The 26,518-nt window shown below is 40.9% G+C and overlaps 1 protein-coding gene across 1 annotated transcript in view; it reads right to left on the reverse strand.

Moving 5' to 3' along the window:
• LOC127579273 (coronin-1C-like) overlaps positions 1-26,518 on the reverse strand; it is a 112,733-nt gene that overhangs the window by 56,827 nt on the left and 29,388 nt on the right. The window contains exon 2 of the mRNA XM_052031952.1: positions 19,683-19,885. Within this exon, the coding sequence (XP_051887912.1) occupies positions 19,683-19,883 (201 nt within the window). The 5' untranslated portion in view covers positions 19,884-19,885. The remainder of the gene's footprint in view (positions 1-19,682; positions 19,886-26,518) is intronic.

Raw genomic sequence — 26,518 nt, forward strand, 5'->3', positions numbered from 1 at the left:
GCTACCTTCTGAAACCCTCTGTTCCAATGCCCTCGATGTTGGCCTCCCATGGACCTCAGTCCATTGTCCACTTCTGAATTTTCAAGGGAAATACCAAGTGCTATGAAGCTACAAACTACAATATCTGCAAAGTGTTTTCTTAAAATCCTTGGAAAATCAGCCTGTTGCCAGTGAGGCTTATTCAATGGCTAGACAGTTGGCAGCTACTAACACAAGAAATAAGTTTCTTCCTGGCTGCTGACTCAACATAATACAGGAGTTTAGCATCCATCTGGCTGCTCATAGTAGGATGCCTTGCTACAGCAGCCAGCAGTCAAAAGATCAGCATATCTTTGCTACTCGTCCCATTCCCAAAGAACTCTGTAGCCAAACATGATTTCCTTTCATACATCCATGCAGAGCCTTATTCTTTTCCAAGTGTTTTTTTAATTAAGTCCTTCACTATATGAATTCTAAACAATCAGGTTATGGCACCTATTTAAAAGTACCCATTGTGCTGTGATGACTATTTTTTCCCCAAAGATCTGGAGTTTAATATATGCCAGCACAAAAAGGCTGCTGTTTTCCTGATTAACAGAAATTTATGGCCTTAATGTGAAAGGTTAAAGCTCATCATAATGGACACCTACCTTTAGGAATCATACACTACTCTCCCTCTCAGCCAATACTTATAACAAATTGGCAAGCTAAAAGACTAAAAATACATGTAGCTTTTGCATTGTTGTCACTGCTAGCATCAGCAATCTGCCAGACAGGATCAAACATTGGCTGCTGGGATTGCACAATATCCACTTCAGCGTGGATTAATGTTTGTTTTTCTTCGCAGTGAATTTGCTTCCAAGTACAACAAAGGCATTTGTAGGCACAACTGTTCTGAACAAGTTCCTTATTAGAGACACAATATTAAGGCAAGGAAAGCACTCTTTCTCCTCCCCATAAAAAGGAAGACACAGGAGGACCAACACTGAGCAGTTCTCAAGTACATCCAAGCAGACAAATTAAGAGGGATAACTGAATGAACCCAGAATAAAATCCTCTTGATTGAAAAATGAAACAAAACCACCTAAAGAGTGCACTAAACGTAAGTGGAGGGAAGAGGCTTCAAGAACATTGGAAATTATTAAAACATTTCTGAACCCTCCAATTCTAGAATTGTGAACTAAAACCAGGGCCAAATTAGCCACATTTTTTGGAGACAAACTTTAACCGGTTCTTTCCGAGTGCTCTCTTGTAAAGCTTTGGGTCATCTGTTTAATACAAACTGAGTAATTAAACCATAGATTAAGTGCATCTTGAACTAAATTATTTAGAACGGGAAGGAGTTTTTAAATTAATTTTTTAAATTTTATTGACAGCGTGGTAACAGGCCCTTCCGGCCCAACGAGTCCGCGCCGCTCATTTTTTTTAACCCAACTTGACCTACCCGTACGTCTTTGGGATGTGGGAGGAAACCGGAGCACCCGGAGGAAGCCCACGCAGACACGGGGAGAACGTACAAACTCCTTACAGACAGCGACGGGAATCGAACCCCGATCGCTGGCGCTGTAATAGCGTCGCGCTAACCGCTACGCTACCGTGCTGCCCTAATTAATTCTAATGAACAAACAAGAACAGACTGAAAAATGTGCAACTTTGTGTGGTATTTTAACTAATGAAAAACAAGGAAGGTGCTACTGCAAAATTCAGTGCTGCATTGACAGGGTTAACATTGTTTACTGACGACTTTTTCCCTTTGAGTGCACTCCTGCCACGAAACTGCTCAAATCCGTGTCCCGATTGTCCAATCAGAGAAACGCAGGACATTATTCTGGACGCTTCACAGACTGGGAGCTAGATGACCATATATGGTAAAACTTGCTGCCAGCAGTTTGAGTGGAGGCTGAAGCCTTTCATATCAGTTAGACACAGGAAGAGGCAAGACCCAGGGAACAGGAAGAGGGGAAAAAATATGGAAGGACAATGGACTAAAGCAGCATGTCTCAGGAGAGAAACCTCCATCTGTGAGCAGCTGGAGTCAGAAGCTATGCCCGTGGAGTCGGCAGAGTCTTCTTAGACCCAAAGAAAGAATGTTAGCACAAGACAGAACGATAGCAATATTACTGCAATGCCAAGTCTAACATTCAATAAGAATCTGACATTTACAGCAAGGCGTTTTTTAAACAGTCTGTGCTCTGAGAATTCTAAAACATTTGGCTTTACAAGTGAATCCGTACAACTTGAGCATTTCATTTCTGGCCCAACAAAATACTCTCCAGGACCTATAAACCAGTTAATAAATTGGAGTACAATTAACTGCACAGAAGTAACTCCTTTAACATAACAAATATGCCAAGGCACATCACAGAGTGATAAAACAATTGGCACAGTCACATAAAGTGGTTCTGGTAGAGGTGCCTACAATCTCAATAGCTGTGACACATTTTAAGCAGTAACTTAAAAGCTTAAAAGGTAGGAATCTCAAAGTTTAGGACACCAGGTGCAGAAGGCACTGCCAAAGCTGAAGGATATCCAAGTAGCCGGGATGGGGGGAGTGCAGAGATTTGTAGAATTGGAAGAGACCAGACAGTCAACAGGATATTTAAAAATAGTTATGCATAAGAAACATAACATTTCAAGAAATACATGCAGGGCTTGGAGAACTACCTTAGGGCATATGTACACCAAACTCCTAATCCACACCGAGCAGAAAGCAGTGCAGATTCAAAAATTATGTTAATACTTTGGCAAGAATGTAAAGTTTGAAAAAAATCTCCTCTGCAATTGGTTCTCCAATTTAACAGCTAACTAATGCTCATGATCACTTTAATATTTGGTACATTTTGTCAAAATAAAACATGTTGATAAATACCATACATTCCATGAGTTGGGAAAGTTCATTGAAGACATTGTAAAATAAACATGCTGCAAGGTACTCTTGGAGATATATTACGCAACTAGCAATGATAATCAAAGTCAGGAATAACACCATCTACACCATGTGGAAGACAGCTTTAGGCATATTAACTGGGGTAAAGGCAGAGGTATGTTATGGTAAATAGCTGGGATTTTTGTGATGTAGTGAATATGGAGCTTGAAAAACAGCATATGATCAAACAAAATAGTTGGTTTACATAGAGGCTGCATTCATTTGGAATGAGTAACGAAGAGATAGTGACTGGTGTTCAGGATTTCAAGTTTCAGCCTAACAGAATGGCTTCATTCATCACTATTAATGAATCATGAGTTTTGGACAAGCTTCAATTACAACAAGATTTCATTCAGGTATACCTTGGTTTTAAAAGACAAGCAAGTTCAGAATTAGGAGTGGTCAACATGAACACAAGAAGTTTGTGTTGGCACAAGGCTGCGCGTGGTTTAACAAACATCTGAATTACCTGGCCATGAACATTATAATTTTGGAACAGGACAAGTTTTTTTTTATTACTGCCTTTTTGAAACACATTGCCTACCCATCCTACCAGGTCCAAGATCATTCAACACTAATGACAGGGTTTTTCTTTTTAAAGAGTCAACAGCAGACTTGCAGATCTCAATATATACAATTCATGCCCATGAAGTTAACTACTATAGATTCTCAGTTTGGATCAGAATTTGGATTTTTCACAAAAAATAAAATGCTTTTGTATTCAAGACCAACTATCTGCCTGTAATTCCCACAAACTTTTGTTTTCTTTATGATATTAGATGAGGAGAAATGTATTAATGCAGGGGCAAGTCTTTGGATGTTTTTTTTTATATATCAGAGGGCTGTGAATACTCAGTCATCAATAGAATGTAGACCAACACTACATAAGAAGACACTTTAGCTCACCATGACTGTGCCAACTACAATGCCAAATTAAACTAGTCCCATCTGTCTGCACACAGTCCATATCCCTCCATACCCTGTATTTTCATGTGCCTGCCTAATTGCCTCTTAAACGTCACTATCAAATCTGCATTCACCCTTCCCCCAGCAGCATGTTTCATGCATCTATAACTGTGTAAGAGGACTCACCCCACCCCCTTCACCTTAAAGTCATGCATTCTAGTATTTGACATTTCCATCCTGAGAAAAAAAGACCATCTACCCTAAGCCTCACGTAAATTTTACATGGGTCCTCCCCAGGTTACAGCAGGGTTCAGTTCTTGTGAACTGTACATTATTCAGACAGTTCAGAAGTCAAAAATGCAGCCGCCAAGTTCCCACACAGCAGAACATGCCTGCTGCCCTGTAGCTGACAAATCCAGGCCACATCCTGGTGAACCTCTCCTGCAGCTTAATCAAGGCCTTCATGTCCTTCCCATAATGTGGCAACCAGAACTAGACAATACTCCAAATGTCACCTAACCAAAGTCTAATACAGCAGCAAAATGACTTCCCAACTTTAACGCAACATGCTGATCGATGAACGCAAGCATGGGCATAATTCTTCTTTACCACCTTATCCACTTGTGTTGCCACTTTCAGTGAGCTTTGGACTTGCACTCCAAGATCCCCCTGTACTTCAATGTTCCTAAGGGTCCTGCCATTTACTGTACACTTTCCCCTTACATTTGGATCCCCAAAGTGCTAAACCTCACTTGTCTGGATTAAACTCCATCTGCCTCTTGCACTAAGGAAGTCCAGTCAATATCAGGGAAATTAAAGGGAAACCCATTACAACAACCTTGTTGCTTTTGCATCTTTCCATAATCTGCCTTCATATCTGTTCCTCCATCTCCCACTGGCTATTGGGAGACCTATAGGATATCCCATCATAGTGATAGCATCTCTTATTTCTGAGCTCTACTCATATTGCCTCAGTAGATGAGCCCTCCAGTATGTCCTCTCTAAGTGCAGCAGTGACATTCTCCAATCAGTAATGTATCTTCCCCCTCCCCCAACTCTTTTACATCCTTTTCTATTATGTCCAAAACAACAAAACCCAAGAATGTTGAGCTACCAGTCCTGCCCCTCTCTCAATCAAGTTTCTGTAATGACCACAATTAGTGTTCAATATCGTGTTTTCTCAGTCATAATCATTAAGGAAGCCAAGAGAAATGGTGGATCAGGTGGCAAAGCAGATTTAAGGTACAGCAACAACTATGAACTTAATGGCAGGGCAGGTTTGAGGAGCTCAAGTAGACAAGAACGTTGTACTACATATATGTTCTTAGTTCAATTCAGAACCAGTTCCCTACACTATCAAAATAAATAAATCTGCTGGGGGAGCTCAGTGGGCCGAGCAGCATCTGTGGGGAGGTGGGGTGGAGGGGAGAGGAATTGTTAATGTTTTGGGTCAAAATCCTGCATCAGGAATGAGTGTGTTGAAACAGAAGCCCAAGCTGATTGGTGGACTAAGGGATGAAAGCCTGTGGGTGAACTGTGTGTGTAGAGGGTGAAAGAAACGGTGGGGGGCCAAGTCACCTGCACCTGAAACGTACAGGTTTTAGTCTCCCTAACCACCTGTGAAGTTACATCGAAATGGGAAAGAAAAGAAGACGGAAGCTACCTAGAATTAGAAAACTCAATATTCATGCCGCTGGGTTACAGATTACCCAGGTGGAATACAAGGTATTATCTCATTACAACAGCACAAAAGGAACAATGTTGTAAGACCCAGTTGTAATGGACAGAGAGCCCCTAATGCAGAAAGTGACTATAATTTGGAATTGAAAAGCCACATGCAGGAAAAATGATTTGCAGGGTCACAGTGGAGTGGGGATTAGGGTGGCTCTACAAAGAACAGGTATAGACTTGTTGGGTCAAATGCCTATCCAATGCCATAATAAAATTATAGTTTTATTCTATAAATGTATATGGCATAAAGCTACTTAAAAGAGGTGCTGTAATACCTTTAGCATTTCAGTAGAAAATACCATGTCAGAAAAAACGTAGTACACAAGTAACAGAAAAATTAAATCTTCAGTTAGACTACATGTTTCTGATAAACAGCAGCCAGAGTAATTCTTCATGTATCTGATATCTAAAGTTACTACTGGCCAGCTGGCAGAGTATATGGGTGGGAGTGTTTTATAAACTGCTTCTGAAAAATTGCACAAAATGAAACTACTGCAGTCATAATATCAAACTATAACCATTTATCTATTCAGCTGCTACTCACTGTACGATCTTTACAAAAATGCACTTTTTTGTGATGTCACCATTTGATTTCAAGTATGCTAATTTTTGCAGGGTCTTTGAACTTACAAAACACAATCGTAGATTTTTGCCATCCTGATTTGTGTTAGTGTTTGGAGAAATAATTGTACTTTTCTAGTGAGACAATAATTATGAAGAAGTTACAACAAATTGAAGAAAGAAATTCAAAGCTAATTGGACATTATATAACAGCCTTGAAGCACCTGATAAAAGAAACAGTAGGCAAAGCGGTCCCTCAAGCCAGCTCCAGTGTTCAAAATCATGGGTGATCTAATCTTGACCTAACACTACTTTCCCCGTACCCCTCAACTACACTGTATTTCAAACACCCCTCCGAATATATTCAATGACTGCCTCACAGGTCCATGGTATAGAATTCCAACAAGCCACAATCTTCAGAATAAATTCCTCCTCTTTTCCCATCTTAAATGGGTGATCCCTTAATCCGAAACCATGACCCCCTCCACTTCTTGACACCCCAACTAGAGGAAACATCCTTGGCATCTACCTGTCAATCCCCTCAGAATCTTGTGTTTCAATATGATCATCTCTCATTCTTCTAAATTTTAATAAGCACACCCTGCTCAACTTTTTTTTTGTAAAGATACATCAATCCCTTTCTCCCTGCAGTCAACATAGTGAATTTTCACCACAATCCCTCAAATATTCATCTCTTTAAAATATGGAGACTGCACCTGAAAGGTACAGGTTTAGTCTCCCTAGCCACCTGTGAAGTTACATCAAAATTTCCTATTTTACACAACATGCCCCTTGCAATAAAAGCCAGCATTCCTGATTACTTGATGTACCTGCATGCCAACCTTTTGTTTCATGCACCCAGACCTCTTTGTAACCACATTATTCTGTCACCTCATTTCACTAAAATGCTTCTCCATTCTTCCCTCCAAATCTCACATCCTCCCACATTATTTCATGTTTGAACACTCAGCTAGCCCACCTATATCCCTTTGAAGGCTCTTTATGTTCTCCTTCCTAACCCACCTATCTTTGTATTAACAACAAATTTGGCCGAAGCATTTGTTCCCTTCACCCAAGTCATGATTGCAGATTTAAAAAGTTGACTCCCCAGCCCTGAACCCTAGGATGCCAAATTAGTTACTGAATGCCAAACCTGAAAGTTGCCCGTTTACCCTACCTAATTAGCCAATCTCCTATCCACTCCAATATAGGATCCAATATAGGCACAGCCTCAGAATAAAGGGATGTCCTTTTAAAACTGAGATGAGAAATTTCTTCAGCCAGAGGGTGGTGAGTCTGTGGAAATCACTGCCAGAGGGTTTTGGAGGCCAAGTCATTGGGTGTATTTAAAGTGGAGGTTAATAGGTTCTTGACTGGTAAAGGGGTTAAGGGGAGAAGGCAGGAGAATGGGGATGGAAAAAAAAATCAGCTATGATTGTATTGTGGAGCAGACTCAAATGGGCTGAATGGCCTAATTCAGCTATCTTATAGTCTAATTAACAGCCAAATATAAAATACTTGATTTTACAAGAATAGTAATCTAAACAAAATTAAACATAACCAGTATTTCTGCTGTCTGGTATAATCCTTATAAACACTCAAGGGAAAAGATCAAATAGGGTAGAGAGTACTCTCCTTATAATCTCAGGACGCATTCAATTCAAATAGGGCCAATTTTCTGAGGTGGCAAGGACTTGTACTTAGAAAGTAGCTTTCACAACATCTGTACTTAAGAGACGAGTCCCTAACCTATCATGCGACTTCAACCTTTCTTCCTCTTCTCTGAAGAGCAATAATAGCTTATGCAATCTCAGAAACATGTACCGAAAATATACAGGAATGTGGAAACATCATTTGGACCAAATTAGCAAACAAACAGTCTCATTGGAAAGGTCACAATGTGCCAATGGTTTTGCATTGAAGTCCAAGTTTGCAGTATTGGAGAAATAGATCTGCTACAATTTAAATGTCAAAAGTCAAGAAAATATAGAATTAGAATTGTTGATTTTACATCTACTGTCTGCATTCCAGCAAAACCCAAACTAACCAGCTGTCTGCAATGAGGCTTGTATCTTTCCATCTTGGACACAACAGATAAATGCCAAGTCATTCAGAAGGTCTTTTTATTTTATGAGCCAGAGCCATACAGCAGGGAAACAGGACCTTAGGGCCAACTTGTTCACGCCAACCAGGCTGCCTACCTGAGCTAATTCCATTTGCCTGCATTTGGCCCACATCCCTCTAAACCTCTCTTATCCATATTCCTGTCCAAATGTCTTTTAAACATTGTAATTATAGCCACCCCCCATCTTTCCTCTGGCAGCTCGTTCTGCATACCCACTACTGTGTGGAAAGCATTGCCCCCTCAAGTCCCCTTTAAATCATTTCCCCTCTTACCTTAAACCCATGCCTCTAATTTTAGATTCCTGTACCCCGGGAAAAAGACTGACTGATCACCTGATCTACACCCATCACTTTATATACCTCTGCAAGGTTACCCCTCAGCCTCCTACACTCCAGGGAAAACGGCCCCAGCCTATCTAGTCTGTTCTTGAGTTACAAGCCCTCCAGTCCTGGTAACATCCTTGCGAATCTTTACTGCACCCTTTCCAACTATGTGACATCCTTTCTATAGCTAGGTGACCAGAACTGCACACAATACTCCAAGTAGTCTCACCAACATCTTGTACGGCTGTATCACGACATCCCAACTCTTTATTCAATGCCCTGACCAATGAAGGCAAGCACGTCAAATGCCTTCTTGACCCCAGTCTAGTTGTGTCACCCACTTTCAGGGGACTATGCAGTTGTACCCCTAGATCTCTCTCTGTTCTACAACACTCACCAAGACCCTGCAATTCACTGTGCAAGCCCTGCCCTGGTTTAACTTACTAAAATGCAACACTTTGCACTTGTCAGAGTTAAAATTCCATCACCTGTTCCTTTGTCATTTTTTCAGTCGATCTAGGTCCTGTTGTAATCTTAGACAACCTTCATCACTGTCCATTAAACCACTAATTTTGGTGTCATCCGCAAACTTACAAACCATGCCAACTACATGTTCATCTGTATTAACAATTTGGATGAAGAACAGTGGGCCCAACACCTATCCCCCAGACACAGCACCCCGATCACAGCCCTCCAATCTGAAAAGCAATCCTCCATTACCACCCTCCAACTCTTTCCACCAAACCAATTTTGTATTCAATTGGCTAGCTCACCTGGATCCCAATTAAAAAATTATACAATTACCTGAAGAAAATTATGATGGAGTTCTTGCAATGATAGGTGACGTTTCACATTTCTTTGAATACTCACAATACTTAAATTCAAAATCCTAGGTATATGACCATATTATAAGCAGTACAACCATGCAAGCTCTGTCAAATCATACAGTTTGTGCAAATTGGTTAGGTAGGGAAGGTTTTGCTCATTAGCTCAAAAGCAAAATACAAGAGTTGCTAGAAATCTGAAATCATGAAATGCTGGAAGTGCTCAGTGAGTAATGCAGCATTTGTACCGAGAGAAACAACCAACATTTTAATAACCTTTCATCAATATGTAACATTATCTGTTTTTCTCTCCACTGCTGCTGCAATGACCCACTGAGTTTTTCCCTGCATTTTTTTTAAAGTTTTCCTACATAGTAACCTTTTCCATGGGCTACAAGCAAAGGTTGCACCTCGTTCAAGTGCATTCCACAGCAAACTCCACCTTGCCAAGTCTGACCCAAGCCCTACAATGGGGAAGAGGCAGAGACCCCAGCACATCATAAAACATGGATGGTTTGCATATCAGGGTTCTACACATTTCCTGAGGCAACCAACACAAAAGATAGCCATCAGGATTAGTGTAGCTTCCCCACCAAGGCTTTATAAATGGTAGTTGCCACAGACTTGTTCTACCCAGCATCTCCAGAGGATGTGGCAAATAAAATTGTGACAGCTGTTTCCCCCACAGTCGAAAAGCAAATGCATGAAGGATGCAAAAGTGAGTGGGTACTGAAGGACTGCTCACTTAATAAGCCATATTTTAGCACAGACTATCACTTTTGGGAAAGAATGAAAATGAACAAGTATATATACAGGAAACCAAGGAACTAGCAGTGACACATAACAGTGCAGTTATATAACCTACAGCAGTTGTTCATATACAGTAAAACTGAAACTTCTTTCCCACATTTCCGACACAGTTGGGCATTTGGCTCACTGGGTGCTGATTCCCATGTTTCCCTTAACATATCAGGATGTTAGTTCTCACGCTCCCTTGAAACTCATTAGGTTCTCTCAGCTACACTTCCTTTACACTTACTAGGTTCGCTGGAAAAGTTCCTGTACAACAGTGTAATTCTTCAAAAAAGTGAATTAAATGTGTGGCAAAGTATTAGCTGGAATAACATCCAACAGACCAGAAAAACAGCCAGTTTGGCACACAAGTCCTGAGTGTTCCAGATTAATATAGTTTTACCGTGCATGCTTTCCAAGCACTTAAATTGTGCTCCTTCTAAAGAATGCTCAAAGGGCTCAGCTTCAGGGGAATTTAAACCATTCTTCTGGTAAGAATACTAATGGTCTTAAACACCAAGTACTAATTGACCTGTACAGCATAGTCTCACATCTGGAGTGTCTGCAGCCCCTGCCATACCCTTATTTCCTACACCTTTGTTCACCTCCCATTTACAAGTCAGCATGAACCAAGGCCGAACAGATTTGCTAAAGATGCAAAATTCTCCCACCCTCATTTGCCTATCACCCCCCTCACCTGGATCCACCCATGACCTGCCAGTTCTTGCTCCAACCCTCTTTTATATATACTGGCTATCTGCCATCTTCCTTTCCAGACCAGATGAAGGGTTTCGACCCAAAATGTCAACTGTCCATTTCCCTCCACAGATGCTGCCTGATCCGCTGAGTTCCTCCAGTGCCTTTTGTGTTGCTATCGATTATGGATGTTTCTCCAACAAATCTGGATGTCAGTCTTCAAATTTAAGAAAAAAAAACAAATATAGCCTGTTTCGTTGCCTTAACTCATGAATAGTAATTGCAGTTTGCCCATTAGCAAGACAACAGTAACTATAAACGTGCTGAAATTTTAATAATTCAGGGCACTGAGGCTAATACTTTAGATATTCCTGTAAGTCAATTAATAGCATTGTTTCATTCACGCATTTCCCTCAAAAAGTGCACTACCTTCATAAAATGTACACTGTATAATCACAAACACCTACAAACACGTTCCACACAATAGTGTATCAAAGGATATGGGGCTCTTCTGTCTTCCCCAAAACTATTTTGTCTTTTCCCCTCTATATTGGGCTCCTGAGGTACCACGACTCAAGATGATGTGTCAAGGGCACATTGGGAATCAGAAATCTATCATGTGGACAAGGAGGATTTGTTACCTGCTTTCTTCATCCTCATTCCCATAGAACTGTTAACTTGATCAACACTGTTCTTCCCGTAATACAGCAGAAAGAATGGTGATTTCAGCCATAAAATGTAGTCATCTGACATTCTCCATTTGAAAAGGATATTTTAAATCACGCAATGTAAAGCACTGAGAAAAATTGACAGCTGTCCTTGCAACTGGATTGAGCTCACAATGGGAAATTTTTGGAGGAGAGGAATTCCAAGAATATTTCCTGATATGTTGATCATCCAAAATAACATCAGTAAATGCTGAGTGGTGGATGAACAAGTTTCCTGCCAGGGAATTCTCTCCCTTTAGCAAAAGGCAGTGGCACATTACATACTCTCAGCTTTGCAGCCCTTCTTGGACAGCAAGATCGATGGGATAATCATAGAGTCTGAGTGGTACAGCACAAAAACGGGTTCTTCGGCTCACAACGTCCACGTCAACCTTTTTGTCTGTCTGCACTGACCCCATTTGCCTGCATTAGGTCTGTTACTCTATGTCTTGCCTATATTAAGTCCCTATATGTCTCTTAAATGTAGTAATTGTATCTGATTCCATGACCTCTGCAGCAAATTCCAGATATCTACCACTGTAAAAAAAAACTTTCCCCTTCAATCTCTCATCTTAAACCTATGCAGTCTTGTTCTTGATACACCTATCATGGGGAAAAAAAGATTCTGACTGTCCTATGCCTATTATAATTTTATACATCTCCATCAGGTAACTCTGCTATCCAATCTCTCCCCATAACTTAAAGTACTCCAATCCAGACAACATCCCAGTGAATCTCCTCTGCATTGTCTCTAGCACAACCATATCTTCCTATAGTGTAGTGACCAGAAATGCACACAATACTCCAAGTGTAATCTAACCAGTCTTTTGTAAAGTTGCAACATAACAACCAACTTTTATAATCTATGCCCCAACCTATGAAGGAAACTATGTCATATGCCTTCTCCACCATCCTATATAGTCATGGTGTCACTTTCAGGGAACTATGGATTTGAACCCCAGTGTTCATCAACATTCCTTAGTGCCATACTGTGCACGTCCTATCCACTCGACATTGCAAAATCTCTTGGCACTTGTCAGGATTAAGTTTCATCTGCCAACATTCCACCCTTTTCATCTGATCCTGCCTAAACAAGGATCTGGATCCGCTGCTATTTGCCTACCGCCACAAAAGGTCTACAGTGGACATAATGTCAGTGGCTTTCCACTGGGCTTTGTAGCACCTAGACAACAGCTAAACATACGTCAGGCTGTTGTACACAGAGCTGTAATTGATAAACACCACCATCATCCCTTCAGTACTAATCAACAAGCTTCAAAACCTGGGCCTCTGTATCTCCCTCTGCAACTAGATCCTCGACTTTGTTATTGGGAGACAACAGTCAGTGTGGATCAGTAGTAAAATCTCCTCCTCGCTGACAATCAACACAGGTGCATCTCAAGAATGCATGCTTAGCCCACTGCTCTACACTCCTGACTGTGGGGCTTGGCACAGCTCAAACACCATCTATAGATTCACCAGTGACACCACTGTTGTTGGCAGAATCTCAGATTTGTCTTAACCAATCTCCATATAGTCCGTTGTTTTGCATCTCATTCCTCCCCTTAGCTTTGCTTTGAAAACTGACAACTCTCCAACTCTCACCCCAGTTGTGGAAAAGATCCTGACACAAAACATTAATTGGCTGCTCTTTCTACAGATGCTACTTGATTGGCTGAGTTTTTTAAAGATTTCTTTATTAGTCACATGTACATCAAAACACACAGTGAAATGCATCTTTTTTGCATAGAGTGTTCTGGGGGCAGCCTGCAAGTGTCGCCACGCTTCCAGCGCCAACACAGTATGCCCACAACTTCCTAACCCATACGTCTTTGGAACGTGGGAGGAAACCAGAGCATCTGGAGGAAACCCACGTAGACACGGAGAACGTAAAAACTCCTTACAGACAGTGGCCGGAATTGAACCCAGGTCGCTGGCGTTGTAACAGTGTTACGCTAACCACTACACTACCGTACCGTTGTTGCAGCATTTTTGTTTTTGTTTCAGATTCCTGCATCTGCCATTTTATTTGTTTGATATCTCAATACCATATTCCTTTGCATAGCCTTTGATGTCTTTTGCATCTAGAAATCTATTCATCTATTTAAATATATCCGGTGTCTTGGTCTCTGTAGCCTTCTGTGATACCTAATTCCAGAGGTTCACCATCCTTATCTTCAGTTCTAAGATCTATTGCCCTGCGACGTGAAATTGTGACCACTCATTCTAGAACCCTAGCTAAGAGAATATTCCCCCTCGCATCCAGTCTAGCCCAGCCCAGTCAGGGATTTTTAAATTTCAACTACATCTCCTCTCATTCTTCTGAACTCTAATGAATACAAACCTAGTTGACCTAATATCTCCTCATACAGCAATCCCACTAATCCAGGAATCAGTCTGACGAACATTTGCACACTATTCACAGACCAAAACTGTGCACAATAATCCAGGCGTGGTGGCATGACCCTGCATAGCTGTAGGGTCCTGCTCCTTGCTCCTGTACCCAAATGCTTTTGCTATGAGTGCTGACAGACCATTTGCCTTCATAACTGCTTGCTGAACCTGCATAGTTACTTTCAGTGACTGGTGCACAAGAACATCCAAATCTTTTTGTACATCAACACTTCCCAATCTAACACCATGCCACTGTTTTTCCTACTGACGTGGATAACCACACATTTATCCATGTTATATCATAACTGTCAAGTTTCTGTCCATTTACTCAATCTAAGTTGCCCTTAAGGCTCTCTGCATCATCCTCCTCACAGTTTACAGCCCCACCCAATTTAACAGCATTGAAAACTGAAGCATTACATTTCTGTTCCCTCATCCAAGTCATTGATATACATTATGAATAACTGAGACCCAAACTCCATCTCTGTAGCAATTACCTTCTGCTTGATTGATGAATTAGGGAACATTCTTTGTCTTATTTGGGCAGAGCTGTTTATAACATGATTTTGATTGGGAACTGGAGAACAACTCAACAGTTACTTTGGAAATTGACAAGCAGAAAAAAAAGCTGTCTTGGGGGAAGAAAAATCTTTCCATGTAACCTCCCCACAGTAATCAGACACCATTGTCTCTTAATAACACAGGCTGTTAGTTTCACTGGAGGAGGCCATTGGAAATTGACAATCACTTCTATCAATACTTGCACAACACTACTCTATTAAACAACGTAACAGCCTTTAGTATTTTTAGCTTAGAATCATAGAGCACTACAGCATAGAAACAGGCCCTTCAGCCCATGCCAACCTGATCTTCTATCTAGTCCCATCTACCTGCACCTGGACCAGATCCCTCTAAACCCCTTCCATCCATGTACCTATCCAAACTTCTCTTAACTGTTACAATTGAACCCGCATCCACCACTTCCGCTGGCAGCTCATTTCCACACTCGCACCACCCTCTGAGTGAAGAAGTTTCCCCTCAGATTCCCCTTAAATATTTCAGCTTTCACCCTAAACTTATGACCTCTAGTTCCAGTCTCACCCAACCTGAGGGGAAAAAGCCTGCATGCATTCACCCTATCTATAGCCCTCATAACATTGCATACCTCTATAAGATCTCCCCTCATTTTCCTGTGCTCCAGGGAATAAAGTCCTAACTTATTCAACCTTTCCCTATAACTCAGGTCCTCAAGTCCTGGCAACATCCTTGTAAATTTTCTCTGCACTCTTTCAAGCTTATTGATATCTTTCCTGTAGGCAGGTGACCAAAACTGCACACAATGTTATATCCAACCTGAGTTATGGAAACACTCTTTATAGCAGAACTACCTGTATTTGTATTAAGGATTTAAATTAATTCATCATCCTTTCCCAGGGCACCAATGCTCAAAACAAGAGGACACAGCTTTAAGGTAATGGGTGGGAAGTTCAAGGGAGATGTCAGAGGGAGGTTTTTCACCCAGAGAGTGGTTGGTGCATGGAATGCGCTGCCTGGGGTGGTGGTGGAGGCTGATACGTTGGTCAAATTCAAGAGATTGTTAGATAAGCATATGGATAAATTTAAGATAGAGGGATATGTGGGAGGAAGGGGTTAGATAGTCTTAGGTATGGTTTGAAGGGCCTGTATTGTGCTGTATTGTTTTATGTTTCTATGTATGGTACTCTGGAAAGGATCCTGCACTCCAATTCCTGTCAGTCAACCAATCTTCAATTTATGCTAATACATTACACCAATGTCATGCACTTTAGTTTTACACACTGACTGCTTTGGGAACAGAACGTACGCTATATTGCAGGCTTTAGACCATTTGTTTTTGCATTGCATTCAGTGATCCTGTAACCCTCTGTATTCCAAACTATTTCTGCACACTACAAATCCCACAATGAATCATTTTTTTACCACCAGTCTCTGAAAAAGTGTTTAGTATCCGTATCTAATGGAAAGAGGAAAAGGCTGCCTTTGTACACAATAGAAAATTTAAAATGCAGGCTGCTCAATAGATTTTATACACTGTAACCCAAGAATGTCTGTAACCTAGCCAGAAACTAGTCAGTTTCCCCATAAACAGTAAAATAACTGAGTAAAAATCTCGCTTCCCACTACTGAACCTCGCATGTCAATTTCATCTACTTAACTACTTTCAACAAAGCCTCAAAGGATGTTCACTGTTTTGCCTAAGATTCCATCCATCTTTCACTCAGATTGCAGTGAGAGGGGAGGAAACTTCACACCATCAAGTCATGCCCTTGACTTGAGACCTGGGTACAAACACCATGACATCAACACTCAAGTCATAATATGAACATTACCCTAGATTGCCTTCCTTTCTAGGAATTCATCTTAAGATTAAAGAGGTCAAAATTGAAATTGATCATCTTCAGGACAGGATGGATTCCTAATGTGATGAGCAGCCCCCTCTGCATCAGTATCCTTAATGTTGAGGCCATCACAGCAAAGCTTTAACCTCATGGTCTATCCATTGCAACCCTCAGCAAAAAATACTTCCCAGTAAAAGAGATAGTTGAATGGAAAGCAGAAAGATATATTTTTTGGAAAAAAGGAACAAATCTAGTAGTACAGAAATAGAGGATTCTGATTTTTTTTGGGGGGGGTGGGGAAGAGAGAGGATATGGAAGTATTAAACACAAATGAACTTTAATTACCCTGCAGAATCCACTTCAAGAAATATTACAACAAAAAGATGAGATGGAGTAAATGAATAAAGGGACACAGTATACTCAAGTCTCTCAACAACTGTAGAAGGCATTTAATTTTGCAGTTTTATTTTTAATTTTAAATTACAGTTTTAAAGCCCTAGCGTGTAGCTCTCCTGCTCCACATTATCTATAGTAGAACTCTGGGCACCATTTCCTCAGAAACCACCATGGCAGTTGGGCATTATAACATCACGTTTACACGAAGGCAACTAAAGATAACTAGATTTAGGGCAAAATATTGCTGGGGGGGGGGGTGTTATCTTCAAAGTTCGTCTTTGAAAATTTGAACTTATGGCGAGGTGAGGGAAAAGGGGTAGAGCATCTGTTTTATTTTGCATTTTTTTGAAGAAACTGTTGTTTCTGGATTTTTCTGCAAGATTTAATACTTAATTCTCTAAAATGCTCCGGAAAAAAAAAATTTCACAACAGAGGGATCATCCAAATGAGATATAATCACAGTACTGTACTCCATTAATCCATCAGTTGAGTGCTAATAGTCCTATCCAATAGATTGCACTTCCACAGTCAGTTTCCACAGGTCAAGCTATACTTCCTTTGCCTCTTTCAGGTCTTTGGATGCTTTCCATTACAACTTAATGTGCTGTCCCTGATAGAACATTTACACCAGTAGTTACCAGCAGCTAACATTTCTTACCCTCTAACACTACAATGTTTCTGCATGCATACATAGAAATAATTCTTCAAAAAGTTGCCATAATCTTACCTGAAGCTACAGCTTAAAAAAGAGAAAATTATTAAAAGTTGAAGTGAAAAACACGATGATGATGGAGGAACTCAACAGGCCCAGGCAGCATCTGTGGAGAAAAGCAAGGCGGTCAACGTTTCGGGTCAGGACCCTTCTTCAGGACTGAAGATATGGAAAGGGAAGCCAATATATAGGAGGGAAACAGCAGAGCAGTGATAGGTGGACAAAAAAGGGGAGGCAGGGTGGGCACAAGATGGTAATAGGTAGAGGCAGGCAAAAGATAGTGATCAGCAAGTGCGGGGGAGGAGGGGAGAGCAGATCCACCAGGGGATGGGTTCAAAAAGGTAAGGGGGGGGGGGGTAGAGAGAAAACGAAGAGAGATAGGCTAGGAAAGGGAGAAAAGAAGAGGCATGGTTGAGGATGGGTGTGTAGGAATGGGGGGGGAGGGGTGAGGGGATTACTTGAAGTGGGAGAATTCAATGTTCATGCCGTTAGGCTACAAGGTTCTAAGATGGAAAACTGAGGTGCTGTTCCTCCAGTTTGCGCTTGGAATTCTCCTGGCAGTGAAGGAGTGGGAGGGGGAGTTGAAGTGACTGGCAACAGGGAGATGCAGATCACGGTTACAGACAGAGCACGAGTGTTCTGTGAAATGGTCACCAAGTCTGTGTTTGGTCCTCGCCAGCACCTGCCTATCACTATCTCTTACCTGCATCTACCTATCACCACCTTGTGCCCACCCCACCTCCCCTCTTTTGTCCACTTATCACTGCTCTGCTTTTCCCTCCGATATATTGGGCTTCCACTTTTCCTATCTTCAGTCCTGAAGAAGGGTCCTGACCTGAAACATTGACCGCCTGCTTTCCTCCATGGATGCTGCCTGGTCTGCTGAGCTCCTCCGGCATCATAGTGTTTTTCATCTATATTCCAGCATCTGCAGTCCTTTATTTCTATATTAAAAGCTGAGGTAATTATATTTTAAGGACAGCAAGCAACTAATGTAGTTTCAACAGATTGTTTTAGAATCTGCTTGAATCACGTTAAGTAACTAAAATGGTTAAATCTAGAAAAAGCTACGGTTAACTACGCAAGCAGAGTTAAGCAAGTGCCTGGAAAAATCCTGCCCAGGTTCAAGAGGCTAAACAATCATTTACCATACAGTTCAAGTTGACAGAAATTTCATGTCATCCAAGTCAGTGATAATAAATCTGATTCTGATATGTTCAGTACTGCAGCAGAGAAAAGCCTTCTGGCAGGAAGAATCAATATACCCAAGGATTACCTAATCTCTTTCCTACTGTGGAATTGGATAGCAAGAAGTCAAGGAAGAACTGAAAGGAAAACCTTAGGAATCAATAGCACAGAAGCCAACATCCAGAAATGTGGCTTGTACTTTGGCCTGAGGATTCAACACCTGTGTACATAAACCTTTGACCATCTGAAGCACACTGCAATAGGGAAAGGGCACTCTGCTCCAGAAACTCCCACATTCATTGTTTGTCTCCTCTTGCTGCATCCCTTTAAGTCTATGCCTGTGAGTCATCTGATGCCTACTGCCACTTTAACACCCATTTCCCATATATTACCAGTATCATCACCTGCCTGGTTGAACTGGAAGAATGTCTTCAATTTCAAATTCTAAATAAAACGTCCCCTATGCGAATGTTCAAGGGTCCTCGCTGCACCTCTCTCTGGTGGGACTTTTAAAGGTCCGCCCATTCTTCACCTTTGGAAATTGCAACAAATGGAAAGTTTTACACTGCATGTAACTGAGTTTAACAGAATTCAACATAATCCCATCCCTGCAATAGCAAGCACATCTTCAGTTGATTAGCTCTGTACTCAAGATCATTCTGAAAACCTAGAAATTTCTGAACCACCTTGACAAATCAATTGGCCATCCTCTTCCTTCGATTTGACCCTATCCTCCCCTCACCACCCACCCTGATTACATTTCTGTAAAGCATCTTGGTTCACCTACTTCTACAAAGTGCTTATGTAACTGTATATTTTTGTCTAACTGCATTTGGTTAAGGTGGGCACCTACCATTGCTTCTTCACTAAGAGGAGATTAAACTTGTTACATCAGACTGCAGAATACAGTGAAATCAATGTTTTGATAACCCATATACTCAATTTATATTGAATTTACTCAGGTGAAAAGTAACTACTGTACAAGTTATTCCAAATAAACTTGAAGATTACCAGCATGTTAAATACAGTAACTTTTATACTTGCCTTCTGCAAAGGAAGTACCACGAATGCTCCGCCACCACCAGCTTCTACAATTATTGCCACAAACTTGGGATTTACAGCACAGAATGAACTGTCCCAGGTAACTCTGGAAACTCTGATGTCATCGTAGCATTGGTCATTTTTCACGGCCTGTCCAAAAACATGGCGAAACTTGCTCCGTCGTACAACCCCCCGGTGAAACATCTCTGCAAGAATTTTAAAAAGTGTCGGTTATATGCAGTCAATGCAAGCTCCCAATCTAGAACAGACAGCAATATTTTCAATGTGACTTCTTCCTTTTCCTGCCTCTAGGATTCCAGGAAATTCAGATGGGCACATGAAAAACCCACATTTGACTCATTTGAATGGCAACAGTACCAACCAACAATACAAATGTAGAACTCGCCCTTCCAAAGTCCAGTTGGTTCATATTCTAATCTTCAAAAGAACTATTTTGCCATTAACTACAAATGTTCTGGACACAAATCTAAAGAGTATAATATAAATAAAAGAATGCCCTGAGTGTTTCAGGGCATACTTATCTCATGCTTAACCACTCTAATATTACCTATGATAGCTATTGTAGATGTTTTGTTGAAAGCCCAAAGCAGTTCAAGTACCTTTGCCATTTTGATCATCTACAACTCTCTTGTTGAGCTTCCGTCTCATTTGTCAAAATTGATGAAATACATTTTGATGTTGCCTTATTTCTACTCTGCTCCTACCCTTATTCCCTTTCCTATCACAGTCTTTTAATCTAATTGGACTCCTTAATTCTCAATGGCTTCCTCCACTAAGCATCTATAAAAATCCACCTGACCATGGTACATCAATGCCAGCACTCCACATGCATTATGGTTCAATTAATGGACTTGAAAAATTGGATTCTCTCAGGAGTTCTTTGTGCATTATTAAATATTTGTGTACTACTGTAATGGGACTCTGGCTTGATTGCATAAATGTAGTTTGTTCACAGTGGGCAATGTATAATAAAAATTCACAAGGCCCTTTGCTGAAACAATTAATAAAATGTTGCCATCATGCCAAATAAGATGGCAATACAAAAACTTGGTCAAACAGGTAGAACTTAGTCTTGCTAGAGGGGAAGAAAGGGTACACGTGTTTAGAGGGAATCCCAGAGGTAAAAGACAAATGAAGACTCTACCATCACTGCTAAATGGCAGTAGCGTAGCGGTTAGCACAACGCTATTACAGCACCAGCGATCGGGGTTCAATTCCTGTCGCTGTCTGTAAGGAGTTTGTACATTCTCCCATGTCTGTGTGGGTTTTCTCCGGGTGCTCCAGTTTCCTCCCACATTGCAAAGACGTGCGGGTAGGTTAATTGGGTTTAAGATGGGCAGTGCGGACTCATTGGGCCAGAAGGGCCTGTTACCACGCTGTAAATAAAAATTTAAAAAATTTAAAAATTGGGTCTATACAAGAGGTAAGAGCTGTAGGAACATTAAGACTTGAGAATATTGTCAACTGCAGGGCTGAAGGCAGTAGCACAGATGGGAAATAGCATGATTATAGAGGAAGGGATATGAAAACAAGGCCAAGAAGAAATTAAGACAGGGATAGATTCTGGATTCTCAATTGGCTGTTGGAGCCGTCCTTGAACTGAGTTGATCAAAGTTTGTGAAGTACTTCTAACAATAACATAGTTGAATCTTTTTTTTAAATTAATACTTCCTCATTCCTGTATCTCAACTTCTGCTATGCACATAGGCTTACAATGGAGGCATTCTGACTACTCGTTGTGATGTTTGTGACATCACTTGGAGGAAACCAAAGTGCATCACCACAATCTTTACCCCTAGCCCAATGGTCTGTAATCAGGTGTGCTTACACCCCTTAGGGAAGATGCACATAGCACATAACAGATCTTAATATCAGAAATAATTCAGTTCAAAATTACAATGTTCTTGACATGCTGGCTTCCTCAGCTGATGGGTTTTTAGCTGTTCCCAGTAATACATCAATGACATCACCAGGCATCTCAATGATTAAGGGAAGGGGTTTATTTTTTTTTAAAGAAGTGTAAACTACTGGGGCTTTCACCCAAAAATGGCTGGAAACTAATCCCATCTTTCAATACCGCAAAAGAATGCATTTGGTTTCCTGTAAAAAGAAATTAGTCTTTGCAAAACAGCTTAACTCTATGCAAAGTCTTCCTAACCATGGTTTAAGTTTTAAATTGTTGTGCAAATGACACTCCAACCACAATTAAATGAATTTTATTCAGAATTACATCCCTTTGAATTTGAATCTACTCTCAACCTTCTTGCTTGTAATATCCCAGTCACCTTAACTACCAAGAGCTCAAATCCCATAATTTTTTTGGCACACAAGTACTGTTTGGTTTGATGGTGACCTGTGAATTCACCCAGCCAACAGGGAAGAACCATTGGGCAAAACACAAAATCACATTTTTAGCGATATTGACCCCAGCTAATTTGGGGGAAAAAATCTCTAGGGTTTAGACAAGGAGTTGTCATGTGTGTTCCAATCCTGGCCAATGTAATATGCATAAATTAGGGGAAAACCTTGATGTTTGGATCATAAAAGGATTGAGAGATTGGTGGGGGGGGGGGGCGGGCGTGAAAAGGGAGCTGACTAATCGCAGAATCAGCCATGATCCATTGAACAGCAAGCTCAAAAAGGGCCAAAGGGTCTAGCTCGGCTTCTAATTAATGATTTTGGGAAGATGGAGAAATAAAGGAGAGAATTATAGAGCTTAGGGCCAAGGGAACTGAAAACAAAGCATTCAACGGTGGAACCAAAAGGAGAGGAAGATAACGTATCTGATTTAAAGTCACAGAACACCTGACAGGGAAGAGCATTTGTGGGACTGGAGGACACAAGGTTGGAGGGCAATAGGGGTATGTGGCAATATAAAGAGGATCAGAGCAAGGACCAGTTTGTTCTGGGATGACAAAGGTAGTTTATTCCTCCCCCAGAAAGTCTATGGTAGGGATGGAAACATACAATGTTCCGATGGTGGAAAGACACACTGACAGAGAGAATGTGGTCAGAATCTTATATGGGGATCAAACTGAAAATTTCAGGAGACCCAACTGAACAGTTTTGAGATGATGGATCTAGAGCGAGAAGAGCCAGTGTCATGGATGATAGCTGAGAGCAATCCTAATCGATCATATTCTTTTCGTATACTCTTGCAAATTCTTTCACAAATACCTATCCAATTCCCTTTTCAAAGCACTAAATGACTATTTTCACCACTTACACAAGTGATGAATTTCAGATTAAATGAGTTTTAAACCCGTGTCCCCAAGTCCTATTAATGTACAAGTTGATGTTGTCATTGCTACATTATAAATTAGAGCCAATTTATACACAGCAAATTCCCTAAAACAGCTATTAGAAATGAGTTTTACAATTAAAACGTTGCAATAGTGTTAGTTGAGGGATAGACATTGAATAGGATAGCAGAAAGCTGCTCAAAAATCCAGATAACTTTGTAATAAATTTGGCTTATTCAAACCTAAACACCATCTGGCCCAATGACAAATGGCAGAACCAGAAGCCAAAAGACTAGTAAATGCACAAATGGTTTTGACAGTGTACAAAATTATCCTGATCTCCAACTATTCTGATCAAAATTTACCCTGCTCCAGTTAAAGCTTATTCCTTTACTGCATCCTCTCTCTCCCAGAACCAACTGCTGTCCCATTGAGATAGAAGTACAGGAGCTGCTCACTTCAAAAGGAAATGCATCCTGCCTAGGATTACAATGTAGGAAGTATCCTAACTATTGTATTCAACCCTGCAGCATGCACTTGCGGAGCAAGTTTTTTTTAGAAAATTGTTAAAGACTTCCTCTGGGAACGAATGCCTGGTCGAAGCAATTTTTTTTGCTGACCATCTGTTGAAACCAAGATTTTCTGGAAAAAAAGAAATTATGAATCTTGGACTTGCATTATTGATCTATTGAGACAAACAACCTGATGACAATTCTGCTGAACTGCAATACAGATCCTCCCTGGGTTACGAACACCCAATTTATGGACAACGAATGAACATTTGGGAGACCTACACGGCTGCAGGCATCTCTGCCAGGTGAGTATGGGGTATTTCTGTATGCCTTTGCTCCCCACCATCCAAACCCCTTCTTCCCCTCCTGAAAGCTGCAACTGTGGGGGGCTGTGTTAAGCAGAGCTGGAGCGTTGAGCAGACTCGTTTGCTCACTGAGTCAATGAGGCCGGCTGGTGGCTGCTCTTCCCATTCCTGCTCGCTATCATGTCACAGTTGTCTCTGTGATTCTTCCCCCACACAATGTTTTTGTTCATTTCCAAATTAAACTGTTCAGGTTTTGAACAGTTCTCAGGAACAAAATTCTGTTGCAACCTAGGAACTACCTGTATAGGAGAAATCAGCCACAATGAAAGATTTAGGTACTGCCTGGTAAATCATCAGCAGTAAAAAAAGGTAATGTTACTGTTTTTACTTCCAAGCCATGAGGATGGGGGTGGGAAGAGGAATATAATTACTTTGCTGATTTAGAAGTGTAGTTCTGAAAATTCAATTCAACTCAAAACTCCCTTAGTTGTTACTCCTGCTGTATGGGACATCAACTGGAAACTTGTATTAACCTGTACAGTTAAGCTGAACAGAGAAGTGAGCATTCTCAAACATACATCTGCTTCCCCTAAAAATTTAGTGTCATACAGGTTCTGTATGTTTTAGGCGAATATCACGGTTACAGCAGAAACTAGGATTAAAGCAGTGACTGTATTGGTATATAGTTATAGGGACAGACCATCCCTGGATTACAAAAGAGTCAAAAAAAAAAGTCACTTAATATGGTAACTATTCCTCCACAGCATTGTAATGAAATGGCATCAAAAGCACACAAGGCTGATAAGAACAATTGTTCTGTTGTTTGTATGTATGTATGTCAAACTTTGGAATTTAGTCATATGTACGGGTGTTCATAAGTCGGGCATTTGTAGCCTGGGGATGGCCTGTTAATGAGACTCAAAAATAAGACTACAGATGCTGAAAATTCAAAATAAAGATAGAAAATTCTGGAAAAGCTCAACAGTTCAACCAGCAGTTGTGGAAAAAGGTGTTTGAGGTTGAAGATCCTTTGGAAATACTGGGACAGAAAAAACTAACAAGTCTGTAGGTATTATTGCAAGGATAAAAAGTTTTTGAATACTAGCCCATCTAGTTAACTCTGCTTACTGGAGAAAGACTGAATTTTGCCTGATTACTAATTTTATTCAAGGGGTGACAATGTGCTGGTTGGAGCAAAGGATAAAAAGTGGGTTGGTAGGTTTGGTGGCAAATAAAAATCGAAGCAATCCTGGACAAATACAACTAACACACCATGTTGAACATTTCACAAATAATCTTCATGGAAAGTTGCATGCTGTGGTGTAAAAGCAGATCAGCGGTACAATGTTGAAACTTGGTCCACTTGTGAGACCTAGGCAGCCTGGTCTACATCTACCTCCAAAACTATGTACTCAATCACACCTGCTGGAAACAGACCTTCAAAGAACTCAACCAAGAGATTGCCCTTGATACAAATGGCATCAACTCCATTTCAAAGCATACTATCCACCTCCATCTTACCACCACCTTAAACCCAAGACCAGTAAGAGGTTGAATACAGGCATATAAAAACTAAATAATAATGCCTGAAGCAAACTATATTCTTGAAGTTTAAAACTCAACAGGGATGAAGTTCTAACACAACTTTATGGCCTAATCCACCTCTCCAGGAATAGGGCATGCGAAGCAACCTTAGGGGTGCCACAATCATGACCATCTTCAAGCAAAGTGATAAATCTGATTGCAGTCACCAGAATATTTCCCTGCAGTCTGCATGGGGAATTCACAAGGGTTCGATTCAATTGTTTCCTTCCAGTGGCCCAAGACCTGCCTCCAAATGCAAGTGAATTCCATCCATAAAGGCGTGGAATAGATATGATCTTCACCGCATAATGCCAAGGCAGACGGCAGTAGCAACTGTTATAAAGGAGCTTTTTTTAATCATATCCAACAATGCCCCACTATAGTGGAGTTAATCTGCAGGACAAATGGGAAACTGTTCAACCTTCTGTCACCTCCAGCTCAGAACCAAGGTCACTCAAGCCTCAGTCATAGATCTGAAGAATGCAAACAATATTTGTGTTTATACACATTTTGGAGGCCAAACTTCAAGTCTTTGTTGGCCCGTTCACTGGAACATATGGGAGAAGCAGCCTTGCACTAAACATCCACAAAACAAAAAAGGTTCTTTACCAACCTGAGACACTAGATAACACTTCAGAGGGAAATACCACAACCCAAGCCTGAAAAACAAACCTTTTCATAAATCAGGAGCTACTTCTCCGTGAAGGGAGACATCAATGAGGAATTCGCCACCAGCTCAGTGTCAGTGCAGCCTTTGGCCATACAAGGAAGAATGTTTGAAAGTCAAGTCCTCAAATTTGGCATTCAGTTTAGTCTACCAGGGCACAGCAACCCTTACTGTGAGGAGCTTCAAACACATGGACTACCTACAGCAGGCATCTCAAAACATTCAAGTAACACAAATAGCTCCTCAAATTCTTCTAAATCCAATGGAAGGATAAGCAAACCAAATGCCAGTGCCCTCTCTTAGGGCAACAACTCCCAGTGCTGAGGCTGTAATTATGCTCAGCCAGCACAGGCAAGTAGATCATCCACATGCCTGATATGAGACGCCCCATACAGTCTATGCTAAGTTCCATCATGGCAAAAGATTTCTGAAAGTTCAAAGCTCCTTGGGAAAAAAAAAGTGATCACTGATTCATGGGGATTTCTATGGCCAGTGACAAATCAAAATA

This window comes from Pristis pectinata, chromosome 17 (assembly GCF_009764475.1).
Source record: "Pristis pectinata isolate sPriPec2 chromosome 17, sPriPec2.1.pri, whole genome shotgun sequence".
In the NCBI taxonomy this organism is placed as follows: domain Eukaryota; kingdom Metazoa; phylum Chordata; class Chondrichthyes; order Rhinopristiformes; family Pristidae; genus Pristis; species Pristis pectinata.